The 27,013-nt window shown below is 45.5% G+C and overlaps 1 protein-coding gene across 1 annotated transcript in view; it reads left to right on the top strand.

Moving 5' to 3' along the window:
* Nucleotides 1–1,457: 1,457 nt before the first annotated feature.
* Nucleotides 1,458–27,013, top strand: part of PRKCQ (protein kinase C theta) — a 48,136-nt gene continuing 22,580 nt past the window's right edge. The window contains exons 1-4 of the mRNA XM_032220523.1: nt 1,458–1,730; nt 18,684–18,808; nt 23,575–23,774; nt 24,884–24,944. Of these exons, the coding sequence (XP_032076414.1) occupies nt 18,691–18,808; nt 23,575–23,774; nt 24,884–24,944 (379 nt within the window). The 5' untranslated portion in view covers nt 1,458–1,730; nt 18,684–18,690. The remainder of the gene's footprint in view (nt 1,731–18,683; nt 18,809–23,574; nt 23,775–24,883; nt 24,945–27,013) is intronic.

Here is a 27,013-nt window from a genome sequence, read left to right as displayed (position 1 = left end):
TCTTCCTGGATAATCTTCCTTCCTTCTTTCCCTTTGTCCTTCTTCCTTGTCCTTCCTTCTTGCCTTCTCCGTCCCTTTCTTTCTTCTATCTCTCCTTCTCAGAGCCCCCTTCCTTCCTTTTGTCCTTCTCCCTTCTTTCTCTCCTTTTCAGAGCCTCCTTCCTTCCTTCCTTCTGTCCTTCTTCTCCTTCCTTCCTCCCTCCCTCCATCCCTTCCTTCCTTCTATTTCTCCTTCTCCAAGTCCCCTTCCTTCTTTCCTTCCTTCCTTCCTTTTATCTCTCTTCCTTCCTTTTGTCCTTGTCTTACTCCCTTCTTTCTCTCCTCCTTCTCAGAGCTTCCTTCCTCTCTTCCTTCCTTCTCTTTGTCCTTCTTCTCTTCCCTCCCTCCCTCCCTTCTATATCTCCTTCTCAGAGCCTCCTTCCTTCCTCCTTTTTCTTCTCCTTCCTTCCGTTTATCTATCCTTCTCTGAGTCCCAGTCCTTACTTTCTTACTTCCTTCCCATCTTCCTTCCTTCCGTCTTTATCCATCTCCCTTCTTTTTCTCCTCCTTCTCCGAGCCTTCTTCCTTCCTTCTTTCCTCCCTCCTTCTTCTTCCTCCTTCTCTTTCCTTCCTTCTATCTCTCCTTCTTCAATTCCCCTTCCTTCCTTCCTTTCTTTTGTCCTGGCCCTTTTCCCTTCTTTCTCTCCTCCTTCTCCGAGCCTCCTTCCTTCCTTCCTTCTTCCTTCCTTCCTTCCTTCCTTCTTCCCTCCCTCCCTCCTTCTATCTCTTCTTCTCTGAGCCTCCTTCCTTCCTTGTCCTTCTCCCTTCTTTCTCTCCTCCTTCTCCTTTCTTCCTTCCTTCCTTTTGTCCTTGTTCTTCTCCCTTCTCTCTCTCCTCCTTCTCCGAGCCTCCTTCCTTCCTCCCTCCCTCCTTCTTCTTCCTTCTTCTCCTTCCTTCCTTCTATCTCTCCTTCTCCACGCCTCCTTCCTTCCTTGTTCTTCTCCCTTCTCTCTCTCCTCCTTCTCCGAGCCTCCTTCCTTCCTCCCTCCCTCCTTCTTCCTTCTTCTCCTTCCTTCCTTCTATCTCTCCTTCTCCACGCCTCCTTCCTTCCTTGTTCTTCTCCCTTCTCTCTCTCCTCCTTCTCCGAGCCTCCTTCCTTCCTCCCTCCCTCCTTCTTCCTTCTTCTCCTTCCTTCCTTCTATCTCTCCTTCTCCACGCCTCCTTCCTTCCTTGTTCTTCTCCCTTCTCTCTCTCCTCCTTCTCCGAGCCTCCTTCCTTCCTCCCTCCCTCCTTCTTCCTTCTTCTCCTTCCTTCCTTCTATCTCTCCTTCTCCACGCCTCCTTCCTTCCTTGTTCTTCTCCCTTCTCTCTCTCCTCCTTCTCCGAGCCTCCTTCCTTCCTCCCTCCCTCCTTCTTCCTTCTTCTCCTTCCTTCCTTCTATCTCTCCTTCTCCACGCCTCCTTCCTTCCTTGTTCTTCTCCCTTCTTTCTCTCCTCCTTCTCCGAGTCTCCTTCCTTCCTTCCTTCGGGGGGCCAGCCGGGACCAGCTCCTCTGCAGCGCCGTCCCTGCCAGCGGAGGCGGCGACAGCAGCGAAGCGGTTGCGGCGGGCGCGGGGGCGACCGGCTGGTTCGGGTGACGGAGAGCAGCAGCTGCCGCCGCCGCAAGAGGAGCCGCTGCTGGACGGAGCCGCCGGGACAGGCTGACCGAGACGGACCGGGCGAGGAGCACAGGAGCTCGGCCGGGCGACGAGCAGGTAAGGGGCCCGAAGACCGGGGCTGGAACCCCCCAGCGACCCCAGGACGCTGCTAGCGCCGAGGGTGGAAACTCCCGCTGCCGCTTTCCACTCCGCGATTCCGGCGTCCTACTCGGAGTTGCTGCTGCCGCTTGCTACGGCTGCGCTGGTGGGCAGTTTCCCTTCCCCGACCTTACTTTGTCCTACCTCCAAGGGGGGGAAAAGCCAGAGGAGCAGAGCTTGGAGCTGGGGGTCGGGAGGAAGCAACTCTCCCACCTCAAACCAGGTTACAACCCGTTGGAATCAAGGTTTACCTTCTTTAGTGAGGCTGCCTGGACGCGAACCAGTCCTGGATGGCTTGATACTCAGAGGAAAGGTTGCCAGTTTTCAAATCAAGGGTCTCTCTCAGCTTAGTTCTTTTCCCCCAGCAGACGTTTCATGACCCAGTTAGGTAATATCATCAGTGTTAGTAGGCAAGCGGGTTATCCCCCCCAGTGTATATTTTAGTGCATAGGTCTTCAAACTTGGCAACTTTAAGACTTGTGGACTTCAACTCCCAGAATTCTCCAGCCAGTTTATATTCTTAGTGCAGAGATCTTCAAACTTGGCAACTTTAAGACTTGTGGACTTCAACTCCCAGAATTCTCCAGCCAGTTTATATTCTTAGTGCAGAGATCTTCAAACTTGGCAACTTTAAGACTTGTGAACTTCAACTCCCAGAATTCTCCAGCCAGTTTATATTTTTAGTGCAGAGATCTTCAAACTTGGCAACTTTAAGACTTGTGGACTTCAACTCCCACAATTCTCCAGCCAGTTTATATTCTTAGTGCAGAGATCTTCAAACTTGGCAACTTTAAGACTTGTGGACTTCAACTCCCAGAATTCTCCAGCCAGTTTATATTTTTAGTGCAGAGATCTTCAAACTTGGCAACTTTAAGACTTGTGGACTTCAACTCCCAGAATTCTCCAGCCAGTTTATATTCTTAGTGCAGAGATCTTCAAACTTGGCAACTTTAAGACTTGTGGACTTCAACTCCCAGAATTCTCCAGCCAGTTTATATTTTTAGTGCAGAGATCTTCAAACTTGGCAACTTTAAGACTTGTGGACTTCAACTCCCAGAATTATCCAGCCAAAATTCTGGGAGTTGAAGTCCACAAGTCTTAAAGTTGCCAAGTTTTGGGGACCCCTGTGCTAGTGGCTTGTCCTGTTGGTGTAGATGGGGGTAGTCTTAGAGGTTCTTTGGTTGGGCCATTTGGCAGTTTGGAGTAGAATCGAGCTGGAAGGGACCTTGGAGGTCTTCTAGTCCAACCCCCTGCTCAAGCAGGAGACCTTGCACCATTTCAGACAAAGTGATTGTCCAGTCTCTTTTTAAAAACCTTCAGTGATGAAGCAGCCCCAACCTCTGGAGGCAGGCTGTTCTACTGGTTAATTGTCCTTGCTGTTTAGAAGTTTCTCCTCAATTCCAAATTGCTTCTCTCCTTGATTAGTTTCCCTCCGTTGTTTCTTATCTTGCCTTCTGGTGCTTTGGAGAATAAGCTGACCCCCTTCTTCTTTGGGGCAGCCCTTCAAATACTGGAATGCTGCTATCATGTCCCCCCTAGTCCTTTTTTTTCCTCTAGACTAGCCATACCCAAATCTTCCAACTGTTCTTCGTACGTTTTAGTCTCCAGGCCTTTAATCATCTTAGTTGATCTTCTCTTCGTAGTAGTTGCTTTCCTTGCTCGGGATGTATGGTTTACTTCTTCTTCATTGCTGGTCTAATCTTGGAGTTAAATCTACGTTCATCTTGGTTCTGATTGCTGGTGGGGAAATGTTTTGGTCTTTTTATTTCCTTTTGGCTTGTCGATTGCCTCTTGTGCATAATATATGTGTTAAGTGCCAAGGCGTTTTTAGACTTGGCTTAGTCTAGGATGGCCCCTGTTGAAAACTATGGGGAAGTGTGTCTAAGTTAGGGGGTCAGCCACCTGTGGCTTTGGCGCCACAGGTGGCTCGTCCATTGCTCTGCTGCAGCTCCCTGCCACCGTTCAGCTCCACAATTGATGGGGCTTTTGGTTAGCTGCAGGTGGAGGAAAAAGGACGCCACGTTAGGAGGAGACTCTATGGGGAACTGGACTTCCAGTCAGCTCCAGAATTGAACCGAGGGCTTCAGGTTAGGATTTTTGTGGCTCTTTGAGTGTTTAAGGTCGCCTGGTCTACGGGTTACGAAATGAAAGAGTTTTCATCCTGTTTTCTGATCGCTGGTTGGTGTTCGTGGGTGCTTTTAAATCAGCCAGCGCTTTTCGCCAGAGATTTTGATCATCGCTGACGGTTTCTTGAATTCTATCCATTTATTAGCTGCTTCGAGGGTGGAAGCTGCCGTTTTCGGTGTCTCCTTGTTCCTGGAAGTTGGCACAACCTTCCTTGGATAATGTCTTAGGCTCTGAAATTTTGTCCTGATCCTCATCATAAGAGAAGAAGGAGCTTGGGGGTGAGAGGGGGGTGAGATGAAGGAAATGAGGCTTATTCTTGATTAACTGTGGTTATAAACGACGATTCACAAGGTATGAATGGAGGCCCTTGTTATTTTAATGGCTGGTGGAGCGTTAAAAGACCCTTAGTGATCACTTTAATGGTCCCTTATTCATCTTAATCGTCTCCTGCTTGAGCAAGGGGTTGGACTAGAAGACCTCCAAGATCCCTTACAGCTCTGTTCCGATGGATTGAGAATGAAGAGATTAGACATGGGGACAAAGGCCAAGATAGAGTAATAGAATAACAGACTTGGAAGAGACCTTGGAGGTCTTCTAGTCCAACCCCCAGTTTAGGCAGGAAACCCTATACCGTTTCAGACAAATGGATATCCAACATCTTCTTAAAGACTTCCAGTGTTGGGGCATTCACAACTTCTGGAGGAAAGTCCTTCCACTGGTTAATTGTTCTAACTGTCAGGAAATTTCTCTCAATTCTAGGTTGCTTCCCTCCTTGATTAGTTTCCACCCATTGCTTCTTGTCCTGCCCTCAGGTGCTTTGGAGAAGAGTTTGACACCCTGAACATGCTGCGGGTTTTCTTTTGCAATTTGTGTGGGCCACACTATCACACACTCACCCTTTATAGGGAGTGTCTTTCCTTGGGCCTCTTGTGCACAGCCCCAGTGTCGTGTTAACCTGGATCTCAGGTGAAACATGTGTTGGCACAGCCGTGAAATCTCATTCTGTATTTATGGATGAACTAGTCGGTTGGATACCCGCGCTTCGCTACGGAACGATGTGATGGGGGTTGATAAATTGACAGTTAAAGGATTTAATGTTAATGGAGGATTTTATAAATAAGTAAATGGAATGCCAGTATGTGGTTATGTATTAAATCTTGGTATATTTTAGGATGAAGGACGTTTAAATAATCGTAGTCAAATAAAAATGGAGGTATGATGATGGTAATATAATAAATATCCGAGGTTAAGATATTAGAGTTAATATGAATTATATTTGATGACGGTGGAAGAGATGCACAAAAGCCTTTTGTAACCGACTGATACACTTTCTAGAGCAGTGTTTCTCAACCTTGGCCACTTGAAGATGTCCGGACTTCAATTCCCAGAATTCCCCAGCCAGCAAATGCTGGCTGGGGAATTCTGGGAGTTGAAGTCCGGACATCTTCAAGTAGCCAAGGTTGAGAAACACTGTTCTAGAGCAGTGGTCCCCAACCCCCGGTCCGCGGACCGGTACCGGGCCGTGGAGTACCTGGCACCGGGCCGCGCAGCGACCGGGGGCCATGATCACTGTTTCCTCTAAGTGAGCGTGGCTTGGTGGGTTTCGCGCACGTCGCAAAAAAAGCCCGCGCAGCAGATTCTATCTGCTGCGCAGAGTTTTCTGTAAAGCAAACGTGGGGAAGTTCTTTGCAGGCGCCTAGAACTGGCCGCCTGCAAAGGACCTCCCCAGACTTGTTTTGATGAGCCGCCAGTCCTCTTGCTTCTTCTCCTTCACCAGCAAAGCTCCTGCAGCGGCGCCTCTCCCTCCACGCGGAGCACCTGAGCTGGCCCCCGCGTTATCCCTCCCCCTTCCTCCTCTGCCGTGCTTTTGAGGCCGCGGGAGCTAGTAGGAAAGCGGCGGAGGTGGAGGCGGCGGCAGGGGTAACCCAGAGCCCAGCGGAGGGGGAGGCACCACCGCTGCTGCCATGGGCGGAGCTGCCAGCGGGAGCTTTGCCGGTGAAGGAGAAGAAGCAAGAGGACTGGCGGCTTTGAAATGCAACCCCCTGGTTCCGCCGGCCGCGGATTTGATTCGGCATAAGTGGGGGCCGAACGCATGCTGAGCCGACTTTGCGCAGTGAGGCGGAGTAATTCAACCCCCCCCCCAAAGAACGTGTGTGTGTGTGTGTGTGTATGTGTGTGAGAGAGAGAATTGGATCAAAATTGGTGGCCAAAGGAGTGGAGGGAGGGAAGGAAGGAAGGGAGGGAGGGAGGAAGGAAGCCCTGCCCCCTGTGAAAAAAACTGAAGATGGAGCAGTGAATAAACCATAAAAGCAACAAACAGTTAATGCGTAAGTAAGCTGAGGAGCAAGTTCTCAACTAAGGAAGCAATATAAGAAAGAAATATAAAAAGCTCAATATGCCAAAACACTTATTTTAGTCTTCATTTAATTACTTGTATTGTAGTCTGATGTAACATCTTTTTAAAGTTAACGTTAGTTAGAAAAGATAGGGTACAAAACTTAATAAAAAAATTGTACATTCATTTTGAAAAATAAATGCAATACTTGATTAATTTCATATCTTTATTTAAAATAGTTTTGGTTTAATCAAAACAATCTGATATATAAACAATCAATGTGTTGTCGCGAACAATGCCCCCCACCCCTGCGCGCGCTCAGCGGGCCACGGTAAAATTATCAAAGGCTGACTGGTCCGCGGCGATAAAAAGGTTGGGGACCACTGTTCTAGAGTATGTAAAGAAAAAGGATTTGTATGTTTGTTTTGAAAATAAATATATATTTTTTAAAAAAGCTTGAACATGTAATGAGTAGTTATAATCAGACTCTCCTATCCACTTCTCTCCCTCAGGCTTGCCCCACAGAAATCTCTCCTATGTTAACCCCTTCGCTATCTTTCAGGTGGGGAGGGGAAGTAGAATGTCTTAAGATCCCAGCCTAAAGGCCAGATGAGTCTCTCTGTCTCTCTTTCTCTCTCTCTCTCTCTCTCTCCCTCCTTCCCTCCCTCCCCCCTTCTCTCTCTCTCTCTCTCTCTCTCTCACACACACACACACACTAAATAATCCGGTAGAACAGTGGTTCCCAAACTTGGCAACTTTAAGTCTTGTGGACTTCAACTCCCAGAATTCTGGGAGTTGAAGTCCACAAGTCTTAAAAGTTGCCAAGTTTGGGAACCCCTGCAGTAGAACAGAGTTTTTCATTTGTGGCAGTTAAAGAAATCAGTTAAATTAGACTTGCAAAAGTCTTTGAAGTACGTCGTTATACAACATACCCAACAGTGTACAAATGAAAAACTGATGGAAAAAGAGATGCATGCAGATTTACGACCAAATCCGAGCCCAAAGTTTCTGTTGTTAAGTGAGACATTTTTTAAAGTGAGTTCACCCCCCATTTGACGGCCTTTTCTTGGCACCGTTGTTAAGTGAATCACTGCAGTTGATAAATTAGTAACCTGAAGATGGGGGGTGGGGGGTGGGGGGTAGGGTTTGAAGCGAAGAGAAAGCATCGTCCCTTTGAAATAATTCAGCGGCTGAACGATTTGTCGAAGTAGAAAAAGGAATGTTTCCACTTTCGCAGAGCTCAGTACAAACCGTAACGGGTTAAAAGTTACAAAAGAGATTATTTTAGCTGATCCGGCAGAGGTTAAAAAAAAAAAATCTCGATAAAGCTGGTTTAATGCCGGAATTCGGGAAATTTAGGGGCCTTCATCGCTGGGGGAGGGGAAATTTTTCTTTAAAGTACGTATTTTCCCATTGCAACAGGAAATCCATCTTTAGGGGCCGTGCAGGTACGCAATTTTGCTAAAATATCACATACAAACGTGTTAAGTCTCTGCTAAATGTATAACCGGCATATATTCAACCGTATCAAATTTGGCATTTATTGGGAAATAAAAATTAAAGAAACTGCATATTGCTCAGGAAGGCTGAGAAAGGATTTGTGTGGGACGTGTGTTTTTGTTGAATCTGACATTGTGATGAGGCAGGCAGGTGGCAAATGGTCTTAAAAATGGTATTTTGTCAAATAGGAGAGAGCCAGTTTGATCTAGTGGCTAAGGCACCAACAGGCTAGAAAACAGGAGACGGTGAGTTCTAGTCCTGCCCTTAGGCATGAAAGCCAGCCGGGTGACTTTGGACCAATCACCAGGAGATCTGGCTGGCTAGGGAATTCTGGGAGTTGAAGTTCACCCCCACCTTAAAGCTGGTGAGATCGAGAAACACTGCATTAAGGTAAATAGTGTTCTTTCATTCGTTTTAAAAAAATGAATGAACTCTGATTGGTTAGGACAGTGTTTCTCAACCTTGGCAACTTGAAGATGTCTGGACTTCAATTCCCAGAATTCCCCAGCCAGCAAATGCTGGCTGGGGAATTCTGGGAGTTGAAGTCCGGACATCTTCAAGTTGCCAAGGTTGAGAAACACTGGGCTAGGATGTCACTCATTGACGATATATGATTGACTGCTACAGATGGTTTGGGACCATTTGAGCTTGCTGTAGACAGGAGTCAACGCAATGATTAGTTCCCCATAATATATGGGGGAACAAAGCACCTTAAGCCATTTTAACCCAGTTAACCTGTTGTCTGAACCAAACCTCTAAGAAGGTTAATTGTCCCCCCCAAAAATAATAATGGTTGATTTCCTAACCTTTTGGGACCATATTACAGAATTTGATAGGTCTTCAACTAAGACATAGAATTTTTATTTTATACTCTCTGCAGTTTTAGTAGCAATAGTAGTAGTAAAATTTCATTCAAGGGGTATTTGAGGGATATGATCCATTTTGTAAATCCCAAGTCTCAGATAGATTGAGGGGAGTTGGTTTCTCTCCCCCCCCCCCCACACACACACCTCATTGTCTAGATTTTTGGCTAGCCTTCCAAAATTGCTTCGGTATTGGTCTGTGTCTGGTTGAAAATTCAATTTCTGAATAAGATAATGACTCATAAAGATTTTCAGTCAGTGAGACATTCAAAAAGAAAAAAAAAGGAAGAGGACATTGTAATATTGCTAGATTAGAGACGGAGAGCAAACCTTCTGATTCATCTGATGGGGGTCTTGTCTGTCTTTGTTTGTGTGTGTGTGTGTCTGTCTGTCTGTCTGTGTGTGTGTGCGCACGCACGTCCCCTCTGAAATGTTGATCAGGCTGGCCTCTTTCTCTTCTGCTCAGTAAGTCTTGCACACTCTTGTGAATTGTGAGGCCCTGGTGCTGAAAAGAGATCGGCCGAGTCTGTGGAAGTGGTTAGGCCAGGAAACGCCTTGTCAAAGTTCCAGGAAATTGAATAAAACAAAAGAAAAGAGACAATCCTCCTGCATGCATTTTGTTCTCTGGTTTTTGAAAAGTATAGACGTAACTGATGGGGGTGGGTGGGTGGTGGTGTATAAGAAACTCTGCTCAAAATACTGGCCAGTTCAGTAATTTTTTGTACCATTATTATTGTTATTTCTTTTATTCATTAAACATGAAACTCAGTCAGCTGAACGTTTAAAAAATGCATTACAAATTCCACTGCCTGGTGTTAATGGTTGATATACGGTTTGCTGCCAGTGTCCTAGGTATCAACCAAGTACCTTCTTAAAATTATTTTATTATATACTTTATTCATTAAACATGAAACTCAGCCAACTGAACATTCAAAAGTGCATCACAATTACCAGTGACTGGAGCTAATAGTTGATACGATTTGCTGCCAGTGTCCTAGGTATCAACCAAGGACCTTCTTAAAATTATTTTATTATATACTTTATTCATTAAACATGAAACTCAGCCAACTGAACATTCAAAAGTGCATCACAATTACCAGTGACTGGAGCTAATAGTTGATACGATTTGCTGCCAGCATCCTAAGTATCAACCAAGGACCTTCTTAACACATAAGATGTTCCGAGTAGCACAGTTTTTTGCAGTTCCGCTGGTGTTATTGCAGAAAACTGCAATTCGTTGATGTATCTTATAAAATTCTTGGACATGGTACATTTTTCTTCTTCTACAGTTTGATGAATGTGCAATAGTCCCCTGCCCCCTATTTTTCATGGCAGAAACAACCTGTCAATGTCACATCATGGATGTAAAGCGTGATACATATTCCATTATTATGTACTTTATTCATTAAGCATGAAACTCAGCCAACTGAACATTCAAAAGTGCATCACAAATACCAGTGACTGGTGCTAATGGGTGATACGGTTTGCTGCCAGCATCCCTAGGTATCAACCAAGGACCTTCTTAAAATATAAAATGTTCCGAGTAGCACAGTTTTTTGCAGTTCCGCTGGTGTTACTGCAGGAAGCTGCAATTTGTGGCTGTATCTTGTAAAATTCTTGGACAGGGTGCCACGTGCCCCGATGACAATGGGTATCACTGTTACATGTTTCATCCATAATCAGGTACTTTCGATGGTCAGGTCTGTAGTGCAAATTTTTGTAGTTCCGCTGGTGTTATTGCAGGAAGCTACAATTCACCCAAACCAGTTCAAACCAGCTGAATACTAACACTGATTAGTTGTGTGTCTGCAAGTTGCAGACAAATTCTTGCTCACTCAATTAATTTCTTTAACTCCTCTATCAATTAATACTCAAGGATTCCATGGGTACCTGCCTGAGCCGAGGGTTGGACTAGAAGACCTCCGAGGCCCCTTCCAACTCTGCTATTCTGTTAAAGGGCTTCCTCTTTGCTCTTAGTAATACTGAGATTTAGAGAATTTGTTTTTCTGCCTCCTAAGCAGCTTGCATCAGCTACTTGCGAATCTGCATGAGTGACAAACTTCAAAGAGAGAAAATTGAAAACGAAAGGGTGTGTGTCTTATTTTTTTTAAAAAAATTGGAGGCTGCCCGACTCTCTTTTTAGATATTTTTTTCTTCTTTTTCTTCTTTAACTTGTGCAGCTGGATAGCCATTTGCCGCTAATCCTAGAACAGGGATCTTCCCTATTTTAAAAACAAGCGGGGGAATGCGTTGGTGAGGTGGTTTTTTTTTTTAAAGGTAGGAGATTATTAACACAAAGTCACAAAAATCTTTCGGAACTCGTGACTTTAAGGGCATCATGCTTGAGTTAGCTTTTCCATTTGCACCTGCCCAAATTCCCAAGGAAAAAAAGAAGGATTGCTTGTTTATGATCCTGTGCTAAAACATACCAATGATGTCCAGCTTTGTGGCTTCCAAATGTGTGTGTGTGTGTGTTGAATGCCATTCCATAATCCCCAGCCAAACACCAGTTGTGGATGATACCAAATTAGCAGACCCAATCACCCAGTTCCATGGCTATATGTATGATTGTAATGTAGGTGGGTAGTATTTTGGAATCATGCTGAACTGTTCAGAGGGAGGGAGGGAGGGAAGAAGGAAGGAGAAAAAGGGACTGAGAGGAGGGAGGGTGGAAGGGAAAGAAGGATGGAAGAAAGTAAGAGAAACAGAGAAAGAAGGAAAGAGAGAGAAAGAGGGAACGGAAGAGAAGAAAGGAAGGAGAGGAAGGAAGGAAGCAAAGAGGGAGGGAGGGAAGATGGGAAGGAAGGTAGGTAGCATGGTAGATAGGAAGGAAGGAAGGAGAGAAAGAGGGAATAGAGAGGGAAGAAAGGAAGAAGACAGAAAAAGCGGGGCTGAGAGGGGGGAGGAGGGAGGGAAAGAAGGATGGAAGAAAGAAAGAGAAACAGAGAAAGAAGGAAAGAGAGAGAAAGAGGGAACGGAAGAGAAGAAAGGAAGAGAAGAAAGGAAGGAGAGGAAGGAAGGAAACAAAGAGGGAGGGAGGGAAGATGGGAAGGAAGGTAGGTAGGATGGTAGATAGGAAGGAAGGAAGGAGAGAAAGAGGGAATGGAGAGAGAGGGAAGAAAGGAAGAAGACAGAAAAAGAGGGGCTGAGAGGGGGGAGAGAGGGAGGAAAAGAAAGATGGAAGAAAGTAAGAGAAACAGAGAAAGAAGGAAAGAGAGAGAAAGAGGAGAAACAGAAGAGGTGAAAGGAAGGAGAAAAATAGGAGAGGTGGAGAAAGGAAGGAGAGAGAGGGAGGGAAGAAAGAAAATCCAAATTGAAAGAAGAAAAATAGTGAAGAAAGGAAAGTGGAAGAATGGAGGAAGGAAGAGACAGAAGAGAGAGAGACACAGAGAAAGGAAAAGAGAAAAGAAAAAATGAAAATGAAAAAGAAAGAATGAGAAAAAGAGAAAGAAAGAAAGAGAAAGAAAGAAAGAGAAAGAAAGAAAAACTGCAGGAGTCTTTACTTTCTTGAATGAAGAGGTAGATTAGAGTTTCAGTTTTGAAACTTGGCACAAGTCCAGAACATCCAGGCAAGGTTGATCAGGCGCATGAAAAGACAAAGTCATACAAATGGGGGAGGGGGAGGGAGCCAGGATGCTCAGTCGGAAGAAGACAATTTGAGAAGACAGAGCGTGGGTGCGCTGAAAAGTTTCCACATGAAGAAAGAGAAGGCATTTCCTGAACCTGGGTGGTTTTTCCAAAGGGGCTGCCATAAAGGAAGAAAAGATTCCCTCCCGCCCCCATTACCATCCAGTTTCCCACGCCCACAAGAGAACTAGAATTCCCAAAACAGAAGTCTAGGATTCCTCTTTGACACCTACGCATTTCTTTATCCCAGCTTTTGAGTTGCAAAACTTCCCTTCCGAAAGAATTGCAGCCTATACCAGCAATAAGAACACAAAATCGGAACACAACATACAAGCTGGGGGGGGGGGGGGTACACAATCTTGTAGACCAGGGGTAGTCAACCTTTTTATACCTACCGCCCACTTTTGTATCTCTGTTAGTAGTAACATTTTCTAACCGCCCACCGGTTCCACAGTAATGGTGATTTTATGAAAACCTAATGAAAATTTTTAAATAATGCTATGAATTTATTTTATTTATTTATTTATTTATTTATTTATTTATTAGGCTTATATACCGCTTCATAGGGCTATCAGCCCTCTCTAAGCGGTTTACAGATTTTTTTTAGCAAATTGAGTCAGCAACTTGCCCCTACAGTCTGGGTCCTCATTTCACCCACCTCGGAAGGATGGAAGGCTGAGTCAACTTTGAGCCGGTGAGATTTGAACCGCTGAACTGCAGATCACAGTCAGCTGAAGTGGCCTGCAGTACTGCACCCTAACCACTGCGCCATCTCGGCTCTTTTAAAAGTCAATTAAATTTTTTTTAAAAGGAAAGTTCTCCAGTATCGGACAAAACCCCTACCGCCCACCACGAAAGCTGGAACGCCCACTAGTGGGTGGTAGGGACCAGGTTGACTACCACTGTTGTAGACAAACCTCACTCTGTCAAGGACCTTGGAGTACTCGTATCTAATGAACTAAGTGCCACTGTAACAACGTTGCCCAAAAGGCATTAAGAGTTGTCAACCTAATCTTGAGTAGCTTCTTTTCTGGTAACATTGGGGGTAACATACTGGGGGTGAAATCCAGCAGGTTCTGTCCGGTTCGGGAGAACCGGTAGCAGAAATTTTGAGTAGTTTGGAGTTTTTCTTTTTTCTTTCTTTCTTTGGTAGTTGATGGTAAGATGAATTGATGTAATTACTTAATAATACAACATGATATTGACTATGTAATAGTATACAGGTGATTATATGCTATGAAAATGGAAAATTATATATATAATAAGGAGTCGAGCCCTGTAGCTCAATGGTTAACACATCTGCCTAAGAGGCAATAGAGCACAGGTTCGATTCCCAGCAAGGGTATGGCTAGCTGATGAGAGCTAAATAGCTTGAATTATGGGAGGAAGCTAACTGCTTCCATCATCTGTCAATCGGCTCGTCACAAGAGTCCATCACGACAGAAACCCAATATTTTTACTGTTGCCTTTGTTATATTTGTGTTTTATTTGTGCTGATACAGCACAGGTTCGAATCCCAGTAAGGGTATGGCTAGCTGATGAGAGCTAAATAGCTTGAAATAGATCTATACTAGTCTCCCTTTATTTATTTATCAGCACAAATAACACACACACACACACACACATATATATATGATTTTAGATAAAAACAAGTTTAAGTAACTGGCCTACACCATTGATGGAGAACCTTTTCGGCACCGAGTGCTCAATCTGGAACATCCATCCATCCATGCATGCGCGGGTGCTGGAGTGCCGGAAATCTCAAGACCAGCTGGCTGGTGTGCGCATGCCTGTTTTTTGGCTGGTTTTCAGGCCGTTTTCAGGCGGTGTTCTGGCCCCCAAAATGACCTGAAAACAGCCTGAAAAATAGTAAAAAACAGGCAGATTTTAGGCCATTTTCCAGAGCTCCGGTGCCCACAAAGACCAGCTGGCCAGCATGCAAAAACGTCCTGAAAAATGCCCCCCAAATGCTCTGTTTTTTGGCAATTTTTCGGGCTGTCGTCAGACTGTTTTCCACCAGAAGAGCAGCTGCCAACAGCGCACATGCCCACAGAGAAGGCTCTGTGTGCCATAGGTTCACCATCACAGGCCTATACATTTATCCTGACTTTTGGGAGCCAACAGATGCTCCCCCCAGGGCTGGAGGACTTTGCAAAACGGTCCAATTCATCGACTTCTGTGAAACTTAGCTTGTTGGCGGAACAAAGGTGTTTTAAACGGAAGAGAGCCCTCTAAAAGGAACGACACTGAGAGTTTCCCAGCCCTTTCCGTCGTCTGAGCAGCACCTATTTATTCCCAAGGTGTGAACATGAGATCCAGTGTACGAAACCAGAGATGTTGGCCTTAGCTAAAGCTGCTTTTTAATTATAGGAAGTAAAGCTTATTTTCCACAGAGAACGCCGGCACAGAGACTTCTAAGCTCTCTTGTTTGAAAAAGAGAGAGAGAGGCAGAGTGAGACAGAGAGAGTGAGAGAGAGACACACAAAGAGAGAGAGAGACAGAGACAGAGTGAGTGAGAGAGAAAGAGACAGAGAGACACACAGAGAGTGAGAGAGACAGAGTGAGTGAGAGACAAAGAGAGAGAGAGAGAGAGAGAGAGAGACAGAGTGAGTGAGTGAGAGAGAGACAGGGAGAGACACACACACAGAGTGAGAGAGACAGAGAGAGACAGACAGGCAGGCAGACAGAGGGACAAAGAGTCACAGAGAGACAGAGACAGAGTGAGTGAGAGAGAAAGAGACAGAGAGAGACACACACACAGAGTGAGAGAGACAGAGAGAGACAGACAGGCAGGCAGACAGAGGGACAAAGAGTCACAGAGAGACAGAGAGAGAGTGAGACAGAGAGAGAGACAGAGAGACAGAGTGAGTGAGTGAGAGAGAAACACAGGGAGAAAGACAGAGAGACAGAGCGAGTGAGAGAGAAAGAGACAGAGAGAGAGAGACAGAGTGAGAGAGGGGGGGACAAAGAGACACAGAGAGACAGAAAGAGAGACAGAGACAGAGAGTGAGTGAGTGGAAGAGAGACACAGGGAGAGAGACAGAGACAGAGTGAGAGAGAGAGACAGACAGACAGACAGAGGGACAAAGAGACACAGAGAGACAGAAAAAGAGAGAGTGAGTGAGTGTGAGAGAGAGAGAGACAGAGAGACAAAGAGAGAGAGAGAGAGAGAGAGAGAGACAGACAGACAGACAGAAAGAGAGAGAGAAAGAGAGTTGTAAGATCTGAAATTGCTGGGGGTGGGTTTCTTCCTGCTCAATAAGCCTTAAGCCCTAAGAGAACATGGGGCTGGGGGTTATCCTTGTCAATATACAGGTAGTCCTCAATTTAGGAACTGTTTGAAGTTACAACAGCACTGAAAAAAAAGTGATTTAGGATGGTTTTTCGCCCTTACGACCGTTGCACCATCCCTGTGGCCACGTGATCAAAATTTGAGCACTTGGCAATTGGTTCATACCGTAGTTATGAAAGTCGCAGTGTTCTGGAGTCATGCAATCCCCTTTTTCGGATGATGATGATGATGATGGATGGGATACAGAGGATAGAAAAACAGCTTTGAATCAGTAAGGATGGCTGAGCCGCACACTTGACCACAGCAGAAAGATCCTAGAATTGAGGAGAAATCTCCTGGCAGTGAGAACAGTAAATCCATGGAATGGGTTGCCTTCAGAAATTGTGGGTCCTTAAGTAGAGATTGGACAGCCATTTGTCCAAAATGGTATAGGCCAGGTGTTCTGCTTGGGCAGGAGGTTGGACTAGAAGACCTCCAAGGTCCCTTCCAACTCTGTTGTTCTGTTACCCTGAAATGACGACTTCTTTCCACCGTGAGGCCACCTGGAGGTTTATCTCTGTCCTGGAGGGAGGGGTGTCACCTGACTGGTGCAAATGGGTGTGGAGCTTCCTTGGAACTGTCCATCTATGTCAAGAGAGGCCATCTATGTCAAAACTGAACAGCTCTCTGTCAACAGAGGGGGAGGGATACAATGTCATCTATCTCCAGCCCTTCCAATTTTCCCAGAAGGCTCCATACCCATTTGCACCACTCAGGTGACCCTGAGGACAGAGATAAACCTCCAAGTGGCCTCAAGGACCCTCTAAAAGGATGCAAATGACCGGCTGCTTGCAAGGAATATAAATCCTTCCATTCCCCACCATCCAGTCAGAGCTGAAGAAGCTTCTTGGATGAGAAGAGAAACCTCTTCAAAGAAAAACAAGGAAGACTTCGAACCTCCATAGACATTTCACCACCTTTAAGGCAAGGTTGTACCAACGGCCAGATGTTTCTCCAGGCTCTGGATGGTCCTTTTTCAATAGATGCCACCCGAGCCAGAAACGCAGGCTGTTGGGATATTTTAGGGTTGGCTGGGCAGCCAACTTTTGCTACGTCAGCTTGTTGGGAAGCCAAAAAAAGGGGAAATACTGTGAGCGTGGATAAGCGGTAACTGCGGTGTGGTTTGTGCTGCTGGTGGCCGATAAAACTCTGGTGGTTTTGAGACCAATGTCTCTCTGGAGATTCTCATTCATCCAGGTCCTGGTTGTCCCAAAAGCGCTTTCTCAAAAGGCAACTGCAGTCTTCAGTTCTGAAGAAGCTTCTGGGATGAGAAGCGAAATCGGTCTAGGACCGATGGCACGCGTGCCGGAAGTGGCACATAGAGCCATCTCTCCAGGCATGCCAGCTGCCGCCCGTTGCTCTTCCGGATTTGCATGCGCAGCTGGTCTTCGCATGCACGGGAGTGCTGGAAAGCAGAAAACCAACTCCCTGGCGCACACATGCGGGCCGGCCACCTGGTTTTCACGCTTGCATGTATGCCAGAAATCGGAAGACCAGGTGACTGGCACAGATGCGGATCAGTGGTGGGTTACTAGCTGGTTTACTACTGGTTCACTCGTGCTCGTGAGCATGCATGCGCAGAAGCGTCCTGGCAGGTGGGCGGAGCCTCCCACCACTGACAAATGCATGATGTGGAATTTTAATAATTGTATCTTTTTAGTTTTAATTTTTAATATGTTTCTTTTTACCTTGCCTGTCAGCTGCCCAGAGTCCCAAGGGAGTGGGCGGCATACAAATCTTATTAAACTAAACTAATTAAACTAAACTAAACCCACCTCTGATGAGGACGCCGGAAACTGGAAGCTTAGCTTCCCGACACGCGCACACCCACCAGGGAACTCCTCTTCTGGTTCACAGAGCTCCCATGGGAGGACCCCGAGGAGCTGTTCTTCCAGGTTTTGGTGCTCTACCCCCCCATATGCCCTTGTTTCGACATTTGGTGCCAAAAAGGTTTGCCAGCATTAGTATAGGGTTTCCTGCTTGAGGAAGGGGTTAGACCAGGGATAAAATTCAGCAGGTTCTGACAGGTTCTGGAGAACCGGTAACGGAAATTGTGAATAGTTCAGAGAACTGGCAAATACCACCTCTGGCTGGCCCCAGAGTGAGGTGGGAAGGGGGATTTTGCAGTATCCTTCCCCTGGAGTGTGAAGGGAATAGGGATTTTACAGTATCCTTCCCCTGGAGTGGGGAGGGAATGGGGATTTTGCAGTATCCTTCCTCTGGAGTGGGGAGGGAATGGGGATTCTGCAGTTTCCTTCCCCTGGAGTGGAGAGGGAATGGGGATTTTGCAGTATCCTTCCTCTGGAGTGGGGAGGGAATGGGGATTCTGCAGTTTCCTTCCCCTGGAGTGGGGAGGGAATGGGGATTCTGCAGTTTCCTTCCCCTGGAGTGGAGAGGGAATGAGGATTTTGCAGTTTCCTTCCCCTGGAGTGGGGAAGGAATGGAGATTTTGCAGCATCCTTCCCCTGGAGTGGGGAGGGAATGGGGATTTTGCAGTATCCTTCCCCTGGAGTGGGGAGGGAATGGGGATTTTGCAGTATCCTTCCCCTGGAGTGGGGAGGGAATGAGGATTTTGCAGTTTCCTTCCCCTGGAGTGGGGAGGGAATGGGGATTTTGCAGTTTCCTTCCCCTGGAGTGGGGAGGGAATGGGGATTTTGCAGTTTCCTTCCCCTGGAGTGGAGAGGGAATGAGGATTTTGCAGTTTCCTTCCCCTGGAGTGGGGAGGGAATGGGGATTTTGCAGTATCCTTCCCCTGGAGTGGGGAGGGAATGAGGATTTTGCAGTTTCCTTCCCCTGGAGTGGGGAGGGAATGGGGATTTTGCAGTTTCCTTCCCCTGGAGTGGGGAGGGAATGGGGATTTTGCAGTTTCCTTCCCCTGGAGTGGGGAGGGAATGGGGATTTTGCAGTATCCTTCCCCTGCCACTCCCACCAAGCCACGTTAATCTGACCAGAATGTGGAGTTTGCTGTCTTCAAAAAAAGGGTGACGGTTGTCTTTCAGATGCAGATGGGCTGCTGAATCCAGTCATCATGATGAGTTTGTCCTTCTGTGTTGTGTGCATGCACTTGTGAAGTGGCTGCTTTGGTGTTTTAGACCGATCCCTAACCAGACCTTTCTGATCCCCTGCAGAATTACCATGTCACCTTTTCTGAGGATTGGGCTGTCCAATTTTGACAGCGGCCCCTACCTCCCTTCGCAAGGAGACGTGGTCGACCCCTATTGTGCCGTGATGGTGAAGGAGGCAGCGGAGGCTGGTAAGGAAACACCTCTTTCAGGTCAGGACATCATTTGCTGCTGGGTGTGAGCTGAAGGTCTTCCGTTCCTTTGGATTTCAGTGAGGAAATTGGAGAGTGTGAGTTTCAAGGAGAAGTTAAGGTATTGTTTTCCCTTCGATTTTGACCTTAACCCCCCGAGGGAGGCTCTGAATCTCAATGAGGAAAGAAGAGACAGGGAAGGGCTATTTAATCTTTTTCATGCCGGTTGTTTTCCAGCTCAAAGTTATCCATTTCTCAAACAGTTTTTAAAAAACACACAAACACACACAAACCCAGATCTCCATTTACCAATAAAGGAGAATATTTGTAACTCAAGTTTGGAATGAGGATTCTTTGGTGCTTTCTGAGCTTGGGTGGTTTTTTTGTAGATGTTTCATGACCAAACTAGGTAACATCATCAGTGTTGGAAGGGGATTCTATTCTATTCTATTCTATTCTATTCCAGTCCAGTCCACTCCACACTCTACATTCTATTCTATTCTCTACTCTACTCTACACTCTATTATATTCTCTATATTCTATATTCTATATTCTATTCTATTCCATTCCATTCCATTCCACTCCACTCCACTCTACTATACTCTCCTCTACACTACACTCTATTCTATATTCTATATTCTATATTCTATATTCTATATTCTATATTCTATATTCTATATTCTATATTCTATATTCTATATTCTATATTCTATATTCTATATTCTATATTCTATATTCTATATTCTATTCATTCTGTTCTATTCTATTCTATATTCTATATTCTATATTCTATATTCTATATTCTATATTCTATATTCTATATTCTATATTCTATATTCTATATTCTATATTCTATATTCTATATTCTATATTCTATATTCTATATTCTATATTCTATATTCTATATTCTGTATTCTGTATTCTATTCCATTCCACTCTCCACTCTCCACTCCACTCTATTCTATTCCTACTATACTCTATTCTATTCCCTATTCCCTATTTCTATTATTTCTAGTTCCTGTTATTTTGTTCTATTATTTCTATTTCTATTTCTGTTCTATTCTGTTCTATTTCCTATTTCTATTCTTTCTATTTTTGTTTCTATTTCTATTATTTCCATTCCTGTTTCATTTCTGTTTCTATTCTATTCTATTCTATTCTATTCCCTATTTCTATTCTATTGCTATTCTTTCTATTTTTGTTTCTATTTCTATTATTTCCATTTCTGGTTCATTTCTGGTTCATTTCTGTTTCATTTCTGTTTCTATTCTGTTCTATTCTATTCTATTCTATTCCATTCCACTCCACTCCACTCTACTATACTCTCCTCTACACTACACTCTATTCTCTATTCTCTATTCTCTATTCTCTATTCTCTATTCTCTATTCTCTATTCTATATTCTATATTCTATATTCTATATTCTATATTCTATATTCTATTCCATTCCACTCTCCACTCCACTCTATTCTATTCCTACTATACTCTATTCTATTCCCTATTCCCTATTTCTATTATTTCTATTTCTATTATTTCTAGTTCCTATTATTTCGTTCTATTATTTCTATTTCTATTTCTGTTCTATTCTGTTCTATTTCCTATTTCTATTCTTTCTATTTCTATTCTTTCTATTTTTGTTTCTGTTTCTATTATTTCCATTTCTGGTTCATTTCTGTTTCTCTTCTCTTCTCTTCTCTTCTCTTCTATTCTATAGATCAGTGGTCCCCAACCTTTTTATCGCCGCGGACCAGTCAGCCTTTGATAATTTTACCGTGGCCCGCTGAGCGCGCGCAGGGGTGGGGGGCATTGTTCGCGACAACACATTGATTGTTTATATATCAGATTGTTTTGATTAAACCAAAACTATTTTAAATAAAGATATGAAATTAATCAAGTATTGCATTTATTTTTCAAAATGAATGTACAATTTTTTTATTAAGTTTTGTACCCTATCTTTTCTAACTAACGTTAACTTTAAAAAGATGTTACATCAGACTACAATACAAGTAATTAAATGAAGACTAAAATAAGTGTTTTGGCATATTGAGCTTTTTATATTTCTTTCTTATATTGCTTCCTTAGTTGAGAACTTGCTCCTCAGCTTACTTACGCATTAACTGTTTGTTGCTTTTATGGTTTATTCACTGCTCCATCTTCAGTTTTTTTCACAGGGGGCAGGGCTTCCTTCCTCCCTCCCTCCCTTCCTTCCTTCCCTCCCTCCACTCCTTTGGCCACCAATTTTGATCCAATTCTCTCTCTCACACACATACACACACACACACACACACGTTCTTTGGGGGGGGGGTTGAATTACTCCGCCTCACTGCGCAAAGTCGGCTCAGCATGCGTTCGGCCCCCACTTATGCCGAATCAAATCCGCGGCCGGCGGAACCAGGGGGTTGCATTTCAAAGCCGCCAGTCCTCTTGCTTCTTCTCCTTCACCGGCAAAGCTCCCGCTGGCAGCTCCGCCCATGGCAGCAGCGGTGGTGCCTCCCCCTCCGCTGGGCTCTGGGTTACCCCTGCCGCCGCCTCCACCTCCGCCGCTTTCCTACTAGCTCCCGCGGCCTCAAAAGCACGGCAGAGGAGGAAGGGGGAGGGATAACGCGGGGGCCAGCTCAGGTGCTCCGCGTGGAGGGAGAGGCGCCGCTGCAGGAGCTTTGCTGGTGAAGGAGAAGAAGCAAGAGGACTGGCGGCTCATCAAAACAAGTCTGGGGAGGTCCTTTGCAGGCGGCCAGTTCTAGGCGCCTGCAAAGAACTTCCCCACGTTTGCTTTACAGAAAACTCTGCGCAGCAGATAGAATCTGCTGCGCGGGCTTTTTTTGCGACGTGCGCGAAACCCACCAAGCCACGCTCACTTAGAGGAAACAGTGATCATGGCCCCCGGTCGCTGCGCGGCCCGGTGCCAGGTACTCCACGGCCCGGTACCGGTCCGCGGACCGGGGGTTGGGGACCACTGCTATAGATAATCCCCAGGTTATGAGCGTTCCTTAGCGAACGTTCGAAGCTACACGATCAGCGCCCCGTAACGTTTCCGAACAAGGCCCCAAACTATGAATCTTGCAGCACCACAGCAGTTGTTCACCCTCAGAAACAACCACAGAGGCACTGTAACATTCATCTGGCACATTGCCAGCCAAAATGGAGCTTCTGAGTGTGGATCTGTCCCTCAGAAGCCCCATTTGGGCATCCAGAGGCCTCCCCCCAGCCCAATCCAGGTTGGATTCTGCCCCCGGAAGCTCAATTTCAGCCTGAAACGGGCTGGGGGAGGCCCGAACGGGGACTCAGGCTGCCAAACCACCATGGGTGTGGCCTAACCGATCCGAACCAATAGGAACTCACCACTGATGTACTTGTGACGGTTGCAGTGTCCCGGAGTCACGTGTGTGATCCCTTTTTGCGACCAACTGACAAGCAAAGTCAATGGGGAAGCCAGATTCATTTAACAACCGTGTTGCTTTCTTAACGACTGCGGTGATTCACGTCAGGGGTGGGTTTCAACCGGTTCGCGGCGGTCCCTGCGAATCGGTTGGTCGGCGAACCCGGAAGTAAGTAACTTCTGGGAACGGTGAAGGGCCCGCCCGCCCGCCCGCGCTCCTTATCCTGTTTTGACGAGTTCTGCGCTTCCACGCATGCGCAGGACGCATACAGTGCCTGCGCGATCCTCCAGGAGCAGCTGGAGCATCGCACAGATGCTAGTACGCATGCGTGCACCGCGCGCGTGCACGAGGACGCCGCCGGCCCCGTTCCAACCGAACCGGTTGGAACGGGCCGAGAAACCCACCCCTGATTCACGTAAGCACTTAAGCGGCGAGAAAAGTCGCAACATGGTTCCTCAAAACTCGCTTAACAACCGTCTCATTTAGTCGCAGAAATTTTGGGCTCGGGCGTGGCCGTGAGTCAAGGACAACCTGTAAATCACCCCCGATAAAGTCGCCGCATTTTGCTGCATTCTGCTCGGGGAAAAAATGCTGTTAAATATACGGGCTTGCAAAGCTCAGTCAGTTAAATTGTAACTCGAGAAGGCTGACAAGCTAAAAATAAACTCTAGTTAATGCAGAAAAACACTTGGTCGCACACAGAAAGGTCAGCGGAATTAATGCAATTCGCACACTCGGGTGCACGAATATATATTCTCCATAACACCCTCCGGGCCATGAAGGAACGGGCTAAGAAAATTTGAGAAAAATTGAGAGTGGAGAAACTGAGGCAGAGTATTAGTATTAGTATTTAGTATTTAATAAATTTATAGGCCGCCCAATCCCGAAGGACTCCGGGCGGCTTACAGAAATAAAAATTTAAAAATAAAGAATTAAAAACAGAGGAAAACAGAGAAAGAGAAAGGGGTGTTAAGCATATTAAGGCCCATTTGTTTCATCTTTTGTGATGTTCCCCAATGTTCTGATGGCTTTGTGGCAGTGGTGGGTTGCAGGTGGTACGCCCCGGTACGGGCGTACCGGAGCCTGCCCAGAGCACTGGGTACCGTTCCGGTATGGTGCTCCAGAGGGCCCACCTGCCTGCCCGTGCTCCTTACCGTGTTTTAAAGCTGTCGGTGCTTCCACGCACGCCCATGGCGCATACAGCACCTGCGCGACGCTTCACTGAGCAGCTGGTGTCGCGTCGTGGAGGCTTGCAGAAGCGTCATTTGACACTACAACGCATGTGCATGTGGGTGATGCCCGGGGCCGTTCCAACTGTACCGGTTGGGACGGAATCTGGAACCCACCACTGCTTTGTGAGTATAAAAAGTGGAATTGTTGTCGATCCTAGAGAAAGGCCCAGTCTTCATCCAGAAGAAGCCGACCATGTATCCGCCCTGGAACAGCACTTTCGACGCCCACATCCACAGGGGACGCGTCATGCATGTTGTGGTGAAGGACAAGAGCGCCGAGATGGTCTCCGAGACCACGGTGGAACTCAACCTGGTGGCTGAAAAGTGCAAGAAGAATAATGGGAAAATTGACATTTGGGTAAGTTTCAACACCTTGGAGCAGCGTTAACGTTTAAAGACTTTTGTGAATTGGGCTTCAGTCGTCCTCCCTCTCTCTGTTTATTTGTTTGTTTGTTTGTTTGTTTCCATGTCTCTCTCCCTCTTCTTCTTTCATTTGATTACTTTCCTTCTATCATCCCCTCCAGCTCTTTCTTCCTTCCTTCCCTCTTTCTTTTTCTTTCTTTCTTTCTTCATTTTTCCTACATTTTTTGTTTGATTCCTTCATTTCATCACTCTACTCGGTTCTTTCTTTTTCTTTCTTTCTTCTTTCTTATTTCTTTTTCCTCATACTTCCAGTACTACTCTTTTATTTCATTTGATTTCTTTCATCATCCACTCAAGCTCTCTCTTTCTTTGTTCTTCCTTCCTTCTTCCTTCCTCTTTCCTCCTCCCTCCTCCCTCTTTTGTTTGATTTATTTCCTCTATCATCCCCTCTGGCTTTTTTTCTTTTTCTTCTTCTTATTCCTTCCTTCCCTCTTTCTTTTTATTTCTTTCTTTCCTTTTTTCCCTCCCTCTTTTTCGTTTGATTTCTTTCATTTCATCATCTCCCTCGACTCTTTCTTTCTTTCTTTCTTTCTTTTTTCCTTCATTCCTTCCATTCCCACTCTTTTACTTTCATTTGATTTCTTTCCTTCTGTCATCCCCTCCTGCTTTCTTTCTTTCTTTTTTCCTTCCTTCCTTCCCTCCCTCTTCTTTCGTTTGATTTCTTTCCTTCTATCATCCCCTCTGGTTCTTTCTTTCCTTTTCTTTCTTTTTTCTTTCCTCTCCCTTCCTTTCTTCCTCTCTCCTCTCCTCCTTCTCTTCTTTACTCCATCCCTTGCTCTCTCTTCTTTCTGTTTCTTTCTTTCTTCCTCCCTCCCTCCTTTCCTCTCTCCTCCCTTCCTCTTTCTTTCTCTCTGTCTTCTTTCTTTTCCTTTCTTCCCTCCCTCCCATCCTTTCTCCATTTGTAAAAAACCCCACTTCTCTAGCAAAACCTGGACTGGCTGCATTATTAAAAAAGAACTCTCTGGTTGTTTTTTTAAAAAAAACAAATCTCTGATTGCCTTCCCTTTTCCTTTCTAAATTCTATTTCTTTGTCTTCTTTTCCAGCTGGAGCTAAAACCCCAAGGAAGGATGTTAATGAACGCAAGATACTTTTTGGAAAGTACTGGCAAGTATCAATTCCACTCGTGTTCTTTTCAAGGCCTTTTAGCATTTCAACCCATCCCTGCCCAAAAGTTTAACCAGCTGTGTCTGCAAGGAGCATAAATCCTTCCTTTCCCCACCATCCAGTCAGAGTTGAAGAAGCTTCTTGGATGAGAAGCGAAATGTCTTCAAAAGGAAAAAGAAAGTCCAGTTGCCCCTTAAAAAAAAAAAAAAGCACTTTTGGGACAACCCCGACCTGGAGGACTGAGAACCTCCATAGACACTAAAATGGAATGTAGGAGTTTGGGTTCCACCACAAAACCGCGGTCGACTAAAGCGCGCTCGATGAAACCGCGTACCTGACGTCATCACAGCGCGACGAAAACAGCACGCTCTGAGCGGTAAAGCTAAAATTAACGTGTAAACCTAAACCTAACCCCCCCAAACCTAACCCTAAACCTAACCCTAAACCTAACCCTTAACCTAATGCTAAACCTAACCCTAAACCTAACCCTTAACCTAACGTTAAACCTAACCCTAAACCTAACCCTTAACCTAACCCTAAACCTAACCCTAAACCTAACCCTTAACCTAACGCTAAACCTAACGCTAACCCTTAGCCTAACCCTAAACCTAACCCTAACGCTTAACGTAACCCTAAACCTAACCCTAACCCTTAACCTAAACCTAAACCTAACCCTTACCTTTACGTGAATCGGCTTGCTTTAAAAGCGCTTTTTAAAGCGCCCTTTTTTCTCCGCGGTCGTTGTTGTCGCGCTGCTGATGACATCAGTGATGCGCTTTAATCGGGCGCGCTTTAGTGGACCGCGGTTTTGTCGTGCCACGGGAGTTTGTGGGAAGGCAGCAAAGTTCACAACTTGTGTTGTATGAACTGGGCCATCGCATGAAGCCATATCGGGAGACGTATCTGCAGCGCGTGGTTAAAATGTCGAGATGGTAACAGCCGCGATTCACTTAGCAACCGTAGCCAGGCAGATGGTAAATCAGGGCAAAATTCACTTAACAACTATCTTGCTTAGCAACAGAAATTTGGAGGAACTACCTGTAGAGTTTAGGATCAAGCATGTTAGCTAGAGAACAGTGTCTTCCTACCTTATCATTCTGTGCCAAATACCCAAGGATAAAACAGAAGGAAATCATTGTTTAGGGCAGTGTTTCTCAACCTTGGCAACTTGAAGATGTCCGGACTTCAACTCCCAGAATTCCCCAGCCAGCAAGCTGCCAGGATTTGGGAAATACTGTCCTAGTTAATATCTCAGTTTGGGGACTGCTGACTTTAGCAATAGAAATAGAATAGGATAACAGAGTTGGAAGGGACTTTGGAGGTCTTCTAGTCCAACCCCCTGCTCAGGCAGGAAACCCTACACCACTTCAGACAAATGGTTATCCAACATCTTCTTTAAAACTTCCAGTCTTAAATTCACAATATCTGGAGGCAAGTTGTTCCACCTGATTAATTGTTCTCACTGTCAGGAAATTTCTCCTAATTCTAAGTTGCAATGCCCATCAGCCTCAGCAAAATCAATTCAGGATGATGGGAATTGTTGTCTGGCAACCTCCAGAAGACGGTTGCAATTTTTTTTGCTTTATGAAGTCAGCATTTTAGAGTATGGAGATTGTATGTAATGCACCCGACGTGAAGATCAAGGGATGTGGTGGCTCAGTGGTTAAGACGCTGAGCTTGTCGATCAGAAAGGTAGGCAGTTCGGCGGTTCAAATCCCTAGCGCTGCGTAACGGAGCGAGCTCCCGTGACTTGTCCCAGCTTCTAGCAGTTTGAAAGCACATATAAAATGCAAGTAGAAAAATAGGGACCACCTTTGGTGGGAAGGGAAGAGTGTTCTGTGCGCCTTCGGCATTTAGTCATGCCAGCCATATGACCACGGAGACGTCTTCGGACAGCGTTGGCTCTTCGGCTTTGAAACGGAGATGAGCACCACCCCCTAGAGTCAGGAACGACTAGCGCATATGTGCGAGGGGAACCTTTATGTTACATGAAGATATTCAGTTCATACAGCCCAAATTTAAACAAACTCTGTTCTTCTGAACATGCTAGTTTTTTCACAAGCGGGAAT

The sequence above is a fragment of the Thamnophis elegans genome, chromosome 7, assembly GCF_009769535.1.
Source record: "Thamnophis elegans isolate rThaEle1 chromosome 7, rThaEle1.pri, whole genome shotgun sequence".
NCBI lineage: Eukaryota > Metazoa > Chordata > Lepidosauria > Squamata > Colubridae > Thamnophis > Thamnophis elegans.
Note: the sequence above shows the minus strand (reverse complement) of the source record. Positions and strands in the feature narration are given on the sequence as shown.